Here is a 9,730-nt window from a genome sequence, read left to right on the forward strand (position 1 = left end):
GGATCCCTGGAGCATTGGCAATATGTTTTCCAGTGCAGTCTATCTAGTTATCAGGGAAGAGCCACCTGCCCTCTGCAAAGGGTGAGGGAAAATCAAATACCCAGGACAGGGAATATGTTTCTGCTCCAAAACCACCAGCTTTTGCCTGTCCCCTTCACTCTTTCTAGATCATTCTTTAGACAGTACACTAACAATGAACAATCTCAAAGGAAATTAAGAAAAGAATTTCAATTCACATTAACATCAAAAGGAATAAAATATTTTGGAATAAGTTTAACCAAAAATGTCAAATGATTATACTCTGAAAACTGCAAAACATTGCTGAAACAAGTTAATGAAGATATCAATATATGGAAAGACACTTCATTTTCATGGATTGGAAGAATCAATATTCTTAGAAAGACAATACCACCCAAAATGAGTTTGCAGATTCAGGGCAACCTTTACCAGAATCCCAGTAATATTTTTGGCAGAATTAGAAAACTCTGTCCCAAATCTGACCTGACAGGCCCTTATTAATGACTGCCACAACAGAAACACTGAGAAAAAGATGCAACCATGAAAAGGTGGAAAGTTCTGATGACATAGAAAATAGCAATCAGCCTTTCTCACATCCCAAAGCCTTCAAAAATATACGAGTGCAGCATGGCCAGTATGGAATTGACCGAAAACTAATCACCAAGCTAGAAACGTGGTGAGAGATAAAAAAGGGCAAGAATATATTTGGCTTATCACCACCCACTTTTGCCTACTAATCTGATGCTGAAAAGAAATGCTCACTGAAGCATTTTAGATTTTGAATCTTTCAGATTTGGGATGCTAAACCAGTAAGTATACGAAAAATATTTCAGAATGAAAAATGTCAGAAATCCAAAACACTTTTTGTCCTAAGTCTTATGCAGAAGAAATACTCAATCTGTGTGAACTATAGGCATCAAGCTGTACAGCAGATCTCTAGAACCTCCCCACTATGCATAACTGAAACTGCACAGCCATGACCAACTTCTGATTCTCCCCACTCCCAGCTCCTGGCAACCAGCACTCTCTTCTCATATTCACTCTGGAATCCACTTACATGAGGTCCCTAGAGTAGTCGAACCCATGGAATCAGAGAGTAGAATGTCCAATGAAAGAAAATATTTGCAAAACTTCTCACCAAATTTGTCTCATATCCATCAAACACAGATTGTCCACGAGGACCAGATTTCCAGCAGCTCATTCCCATCCTTTCCACCAGTCAGTTCTGTATTTGCAAATGTCCACATGTATTTCTGGAAAGATCCACATGGTCCTCACCTGCCCTCTGCAGAAGGTGAGGAAACTTAAATAACCCAGGACAGGGAACATGGTTCTGCTCCAAAGCCACCAGCTCTTGCCTGTCCCCTTCACTCTTTCTAGATCATTGCTTGCACTCTGCTCTATCTTTAGAGGTCACTGGTTCAAGTAAGTCCTCGTGAAACACCTGCAAAAAACTGCCCCACCTTGTGCCTCCACTGCCTGATGACTGAACTGACCTCCAGGCTTGACTCTGGTCTCCCCTGTGTTATTTCTGCTGAAACATCCAATCCCAGGCCAGGCTGCTCAGTATCATCAGGGTTTCAGGACAATGAGAAGTCCCATTATTATTCATCTCTAGAATGTCCTTGGAAATGGAAGCTGCAGAGAAATCACATCTAGGGGGGCAAAGTAGGATGGAATTTGGAAGGGGCCCAGCAGTTGCACATTCCAGGTAAGGAACCCAAGGTGAGCCAGCGAGTCAATTGATGAGAGAGTGACTGAGAGGGGTACCAGAGGCTATGACTCCCACTGACGTGTCTGTCCATGACCCAACACTGCTGCTCAATTGACACTTGAGAAAGTCTGTGCTTCCCTAAGACAGAGCAGGCGGCCTCACAGTCTTTGAGCCCTTAGATCATCATGCTTCTGTCTTGTGACACACGCACCAGCTATTGGCTTTCAAGGAGTTGGGTGGGCTGAGAGGTGGGAGATGCCAACTCTGATTGAAGGATGCCTGTAGAGGAAACAAAGGTGCCACATAGGACAATCTTCTCTCTGTTATCCACACAGCGAAGCTGCCCAAGCCTTACATCACCATCAACAACTTAAACCCCAGGGAGAATAAGGATGTCTTAACCTTCACCTGTGAACCTAAGAGTGAGAACTATACCTATATTTGGTGGCTAAAGGGTCAGAGCCTCCCGATCAGTCCCAGGGTAAAGCGACCCATTGAAAACAGGATCCTCATTCTACCCAGTGTCACGAGAAATGAAACAGGACCCTATCAATGTCAAATACGGGACCGATATGGTGGCATCAGCAGTGACCCAGTCACCGTGAATGTCCTCTGTGAGTATCTTTTGTTCCACTGTGGGTCAGGACACAAGCTTAAGTCCAAACCACCAGAGGCCAGGCCTCTCAGTCTCTCTCCGGTCCAAGCATAGACACATTTACTTCTAAACATCTGAGCTGGCCATGACTCCCTGCCCTGGGAAAACCTGGGTAGGCACAGCCTTAACCAAGAATATAAGGGGAGGGGACGCTCTTGTCATGGGAGGCTTGGGGCTCACAGCTTCTGAAGGGAGAAACAGGTGAATACCTCAGGCTTTGGCTCAGTGAACATAGAGGGGGTTTGGCTGGAACTTGAGGGTGTGTGTTCGCTCAGAGGGTCACAGTGTCCTTCAAGAGACAAGGAGCATCCCCTTCCCTCGGATGACATCACCTGTGGCTTTATTCTCTTTGCTCCAGATGGTCCAGACCTCCCCAGCATTTACCCTTCATTCACCTATTACCATAAAGGAGAAAACCTCTCCTTGTCCTGCTTTGCGGACTCTAACCCACCGGCACAGTATTCTTGGACAATTAATGGGAAATTTCAGCTCTCAGGACAAAAGCTCTCTATCCCCCAAATTACTACAAAGCATAGTGGGCTCTATGCTTGCTCTGTTCGTAACTCAGCCACTGGCAAGGAAAGCTCCAAATCCATGACAGTCAAAGTCTCTGGTAAGTGGGTCCCAGCATCCTTGGCAATAGGGTTTTAGGTGGAGTGTATCTGGCTTTCATAGAAGAGTCAGGAAAATATTCTTATTCCCAGCCTGTGTCCCATGGGCACAAGTAAATCCCAAATTCTCCTCCTGAACCCTCCCAATTTCTCTAAGAACTTCCAAAACTTTAACAAACAGGCTGATATCTTCATAAAATTCCCAGCCTAGACCAAGCAGGAAAAACATTGATTTCATTGAAATAATTGATAATAATGAGGATAATGTTTTTATGATTTTTATTTGAAAATTTGCTGATGCTTTAATTGGTTTGTTTTCTAGATTTATGGAATTTTTCTCTTTTAATCTATCTATAGCTTATAGCAGTTCAATCAACTATACTTCTGGGAATGATAATTGAAACATTTACTTTTGCTCTCTACCCGACTGTCCCAGAATTGGGCAACTATTCATGAATATTGATGTGTTTATGGTAATACACATATTTGCACAAGTACAGTAACAATCTGCTCTCCTTGTAACAGGACACATTTGAAATCATTGGTTATAGTACCAAGGCTTTGACTGGGATGTTATATTTAAGAATATAGATAGAATGAACCAATATGAACTGCAGGCAAAGTGTGAAGTCAGCCTTGGTTTGGCTTCCTATTCTCAAGAGTTTTGTAAAAGTTTAATCTGAGATTCCTCATAAAAACTTAGAGCAAAGAAAATTTTAAAAGAGAGCCTACATGGTCCACTGCTACTCTAGCTGCATTTATGTAAAGAATCAGACCAAATTTGAGGAAACTCCACCTATTTTGCAAACAAACTTACGCTACTGAAGTTATCATTGGTAAAAATAGAGATGCCCATAGAGAGAAAAATTATGTGGAAAATAAAAACTGTAGTACACCTGTTATGAGATTGCAGCCCTGTTCATTGTTTCTGTGTTTTTATTATCCACCTGTAGACTGGACATTACCCTGAATTCTACCAGTTCCTCCAATTCCATTTTCTCCCATGGAATCACTAAGAGCCAGACCCACGCTGTTCCAGAAGCCCTATAAGCTGGAGGTGAACAACTCAATGTAAATTTCATGGGAAAACCCTTGGACATGAAGCGTGAGCCACTCAGAGCTCACCAAAATGTTCGATACCATAACGACAGCCGTCCAAACTGTAAACCAGGACAAGAAGCTGATGATTTCACACTGTGGGCAGTTTCTCCCAAAATGTCAGAACAAGACTCCCCATCATGATGACGCTCTCACCCCTCTTAAACGTCCTTGCTCATACTTCCCTCTTTCACTTGGTGGGATAATGCAGTCATTAGAATTTCACATGTAGTAGCTTCTGAGGGTAACAACAGAGTGTCAGATATGTCATCTCAACCTCAAACTTTTACATAACATCTCAGGGGAAATGTGGCTCTCTCCACCTTGCATACAGGGCTCCCAATAGAAATGAACACAGAGATATTGCCTGTGTGTTTGCAGAGAGGATGGTTTCTATAAAGAGGTAGGAAACTGAAATTATAGTAGAGTCCCCTTTAAATGCACATTGTGTGTTTGGCTCTGGCTGTTTTCTACAAGAAACATTGTAAAACGTGACAGTAATACTGATTCTAGCAGAATAAAACATGTACCACATTTGCTAATACTGTTCTCTTAAAATAATTTTAAAAGAATGGGGTGGGCCCTCCCATGTGTCCAGGCCAGGTCTCTAAAGAGAATCCTCCATCTTCAGTAACAATGCCTAAGAAGATGACATGGACTTGGTTCTGATATGCAGCCATCCCTGTATACCCTTCCCCTGCTGCAGGGCCATACCAGTCCAGGGCCCAAATCTTCAGCTGCAGAGCTGAGAGACAACATGGGATACCCAGCATCCCTTACCGTCTTCCAGTCCACTGCAGTGGCAACTGGCATGGCCCATTTACCCCTGAGGACAACAATCTGCTGACCCATAGTTTCTAAGTGTCAGACTTTCCTGGCTGCTCTGAGCCCAAGCTACTTTCACTCTGCTGAACTCTTCTTCTCCCCACAGGTGTCATTGCCTTAGCAGACACCTCTTTCAGCTGCAGCTAACAGGTAAGCCAAGACTCAGACCCCAGAGGATGAACAAGGATTTCAAAACCTACTGTGTCCAATGGAGATGCCCACTTGTGGGTGGCAAGCCACCCAGGTCCCGAGGCAAGAGACCAAGGGCACGAGATCTTCCAGTATAATAAAATATAAAACAAGAATAGTTATACCAGATATAGATCCTAGATATGACAATATACGAATATCATTAATCATTAGTTGGTAGCAATTACTCTTTATTCCAATATTATAATAATCCTCGCTCTATAATCATAACCTAGGAAAAGCCAGGCCATACAGAGATAGGAGCTGAGGAGACATAGTGAGAAGTGACCAGAAGACAAGAGTGTGAGCCTTCTGTTGTGCCCAGACAGGGCCACTAGAGGGCTCCTTGGTCTAGCGGTAACTCTAGCGTCTGGGAAGACGCCCGTTGCCAAGCGGACCATGGTCTAGCTGTAGCCTCAGTGTCAAGGAAAAACACACGCTACTTAGCAGACCGGAAAAGGGAGTCTCCTTTTCCCTGGGGGAGTTTAAAGAAGACTCCACTCCTCCAACTCTTGTGGAGGGCCTGACATTACTCACATCCACCCGCAGTTATCCGGAGGCCTAACCATCTCCCTATGATGCTGTGCTTCAGTGGTCACACTCCTAGTCCACCTTCATGTTCCATCCTGTACTCGTGGCTCTGCCATTTAGTTAGCAGTAGCAAATTAGTGAAAGTACTAAAAGTCTCTAATAAGCAGAAATAACGGTGTAAGCTCTCTCTCTCTTTCTCCTCTCTTTCTCTGCCTTGGCTGCCAGGCAGGGAAGTGCACCCTGTCCAGTGGACACATAAGCCATGTGGCCTTGCCTATAATTGGAGATGGCTCACACTCCTTATCCTGCCCCTTTGTCTTGTATCCAATAAATATTAACACACCCTGGCATTCGGGGCCACTACCAGTCCCCATGTCTTGGTGGTAGTGGTCCCCCCGGCCCAGCTGTCTTTTCTTTTATCTCTTTGTCTTGTGTCTTTATTTCTACAATCTCTTGTCTCCGCACACAGGGAGAAAAATCCACCGACCCTGTGGGGCTGGTCCGTAAACCTACTATACAGAGACAAGGAAGTAGAGACGTATACAACTCCCCTAACAACACTGTATCCCAAAACAATGTCCTCTCTGCCCCTCATCGTGGAATTCACTGCCTCTCACCATGTAAGCAAGTGCTTCCAGGGTCTTACAATTCTTCCACAGGAGGCAATGCACACTTTAACATAGCACTTCAGCAAATAAAGTGGTGACAGTTTACCTACTTAGATAAAGCTTCTTAAAAGGTTCTCCCAAATTTCCCCCTGAAGAAGACAGAAAAGGCTTTCCCAACTGTGAAACAATGGCCTCCCCACCTTTCAAAAAAGTACCCCTGAATAGCCAAAACAATCTTGCCAAAATAAATTGTAGGACTCGAACTTTCTTATTTGAAATCTCACAAAGGAGTACAATTATTAAAACAGAAGCTGCTGGCAAAAGAATGGACATAAAGACAAATGGGATACAATTCAGAGTCTAGAAATAAACCCTCACAGTTATGGTCAATTACTCTTTGAAGAGGATGTCAAGACAATTTAATGAAGGGGCAATTCTCCTTTCAAATGATAGTGCAGAAACAACTAGAAAACTGCATGCAAAACAGTGAATTTAGATAACTCTACCTCCCACCATATCAAACAATTCTCTAAGAAATTGATCAGTGAGTTAAATGTAAGACCTATAACCATAAAAACATCTTAAAATAGACATAGAGGTAACTATTGATGACCTCAAATGTGCAATGGATTCTTAGATATGATACAAAAGCATGAGAAAAAAGAAAAAAGGATAAATTGGGCTTTATCAAGATGCGAGACTTTTATGCATCAAAGGAAATTATCAAGAAAATAATTAATAGACATACAATGAGAGAAAATACTTGCAAACCACAAATACGCAGATTTTATGTCCAGATAATATAAAGAACTAGCTACAACGCCATAACAAAATGACAAACAATCCAATTTATAAATGGGCAAAAGACTCAAATAGATATTTCTTCAAAGAAGATATACAAATAAGAAGGACATGAAAAGATACTCAGCATTATTAGTCATTAGGAAAATACAAAGTCAAAGCTGCCATGAGACACCACGTCACACCTACAAAACTGTCTAACACTATTTTAAAATGTTAAATAACAGGTAGCAGCATTAGGAAGAATTTGGAATCCTCATACATTGCTGGTGAGAATATACAAAGGTACAGCCGCTAGGAGAAACAGTTTTGCTGTTCCTCAAAAAGCTAATGATAGAATTCTCATTTGAAACAACATCCATTCCTAGGTATATACCCAAAGAATTAAATCCAGGGACTCAAACAGGTACTTGCATGGGAATGCTGATTGCAGCATTATTCACAAGAGATAAAATATGAAAACAATCCAAGTGCTCACCAATACATAAATAAACAAATATGGTGACACATACAACAGAATGTTAATCTACCATAAAGAGGAATGAAGCACTGACACCTGCTAGAAGATGCATGGACTTTATGTCAGAAACAAAATAACATAATTGTACAATTTCATTTATATGAAACATCAAGAATAGGCAAATTCATAGAGACAGAGTAGAGATGATCAAGGTCTAGGGTGGAACATACAGGGAGTTATTGTTTAAAAGATACAAAGTTTTGGTTTAAAATGATAAAAATTTTCTAGGAAAAATAGTGGTGTTGGTAATTTAACACTGTGTATGTGGTTAATTTCACTTGATTGCACATTTTAAAGTGGTTAAAATAGCACATTATTCACAGAACTGTGAAAAATAGATTTCTATTATTTAATTCACCCAGGCTGAGGTGTCTGTTATGACAGCTGAAGCCCATGAATACATCATCTGACCCAGTGTTTTCAATGAAACGCATCAGTCTTTCAATGAAGTTAGCTGGAAGCTCCTGTCCCCAGTAGAACCAGAGGCCCCAAAACAAGAGCTCCAGCGGGGGCTCACTCAGCACAGGTCCCATAGGGCAGCCTCAATGTCAGGCCCTGGATGGCATGTGAGGCCACAGCGATACAACCACAGGGTGAAAATGAAAGTATTTTTACTACTTACAGACACTGGGGAGCACTCGGCACACCTGGAGACCACAGACACAGAGGTCAGTGAGCCCTGGCAGGGAGGAGAGAAGAGACCGGTAAGCCGATGGCTTTATTAAGTCCAGGGTGTTATCTGACAGGTTTCCAGCAGGGAGCTTTAATGGATGTGTTTAAAGCAACCAGCAAACACTGGGACCAGGAGCTCATGCTGTGATTGAGAGGTGGTCACTTTAAATGTGAGGGCAAATGTCAGAATGATCAGTTTAAAGAAAGCAGCTGGAGAGAGGGGAGCCCAGCACACCAAGCAGGAGAGATGCCTCTAAGATTTTATCTCTGGCCACCAACTGGAGCCATTTGAACCAGACACAGTATTGAAAACTACAATGGTGACTAAGCCCTGCCTCTGATTTGAGGCAAATAATCTTACACCTTAATAAATGAATGCCAAGGCAACATGACACTATGAGCATGATGACATCCAGGTACACCAGCAGGGTGTGGTACTGTGCCCTGGAGTCAGAATCCTGGGTTCTGGTCCCTGGGAGTGAGAAAATGAAAATGACTTGTCCCTGCCCCCCCGACATTGATCTTCCCACCCTGCTGCTCCCTATTCTGCTCCCAAGCCCATGTGCAGTGCTCAGCCCCAGACATCACTGCCCCCAGGGTATACACAGTGCCGCCTACTGCACACAAACACAAACTCACAGAAGGTGACAAAAATCTGGGTTTGGGACATCTGATTGTCAAAGAGGGAGAACAGTGAATGTAGAGCCACAGAGAATGGGACTCACAGGGCTGGAAGGTGACGGAGCTGTAACATAACATATGTGTGACCTCCTGTGAAGTGTACAGATCCATGTGGAATAAAACATGCAGCCTGGCCTGGGATTGCTGCTGTTCACACTTCCCTCCATGTCCACCAGAGGGCAACAGAGTCCCTCCCAGCCTGGAGCCTTCCCAGGGGATGCCACCCTCCCTCAGGGGAACCCACATCCCAGCAGGGTCCATCCTCACCAGGGTCACTTTGGCACCAGTCCTCAGCGCACTCCGTGCTCCCCACAGAGACTCTGTCAGCTCCTCCCTGACCTGGCGGCCGCCAACCTAACACCACTCTCTCTGCAGGTAGCTCCTGCCCCACACACCTGCTCCTTCCCTGGGCCCAGCTAAAGGCATCTCCTAGGACAGCGCTGGTGCACGCGACGCCACACTGGGCACTTTCCCCTCGTGACATCCCTCCAATCTCACCAACTCTTTCTGTCACTGCTCCCTAAATGCCCGCCCCTGCTCCATCTGTCCTGTTCTCTGGGCCATCCCAGGCCAAGTCTAGCGCTGACACAGAACAGCGGCTGCCTGAGGGCCCACAGCCTCCCCAGGAATCATCCAGGCACCCTGTGACCTGCCTGCCCGCTGCACCCCGGGGGGCTCAGAGCGCGTGTGATGCTCACACACAGGCACCAACCGGGATGTGGCCACCTGCCCCCAGCTGTCCCTGGGGAAGACAGAGCTTTCCTGTGTGCTTGCGGGGAGAAGGGGGGTGTTATTGCTCTTTGCTCC

At 44.3% G+C, this 9,730-nt stretch overlaps 1 protein-coding gene across 1 annotated transcript; it reads left to right on the forward strand.

Moving 5' to 3' along the window:
- Positions 1–1,285: 1,285 nt before the first annotated feature.
- On the forward strand, positions 1,286–3,898 carry LOC116464822 (pregnancy-specific beta-1-glycoprotein 7-like). The gene is made up of 4 exons (XM_058435175.1): positions 1,286–1,312; positions 2,040–2,346; positions 2,746–3,000; positions 3,356–3,898. The coding sequence occupies exons 1-4, from the start codon at positions 1,286–1,288 to the stop codon at positions 3,397–3,399; spliced, it is 633 nt and encodes a 210-aa protein (XP_058291158.1). The 3' UTR covers positions 3,400–3,898.
- Positions 3,899–9,730: the final 5,832 nt, after the last annotated feature.

This window comes from Hylobates moloch, unplaced genomic scaffold (genome assembly GCF_009828535.3).
Source record: "Hylobates moloch isolate HMO894 unplaced genomic scaffold, HMol_V3 SCAFFOLD_1853, whole genome shotgun sequence".
In the NCBI taxonomy this organism is placed as follows: Eukaryota; Metazoa; Chordata; class Mammalia; order Primates; family Hylobatidae; genus Hylobates; species Hylobates moloch.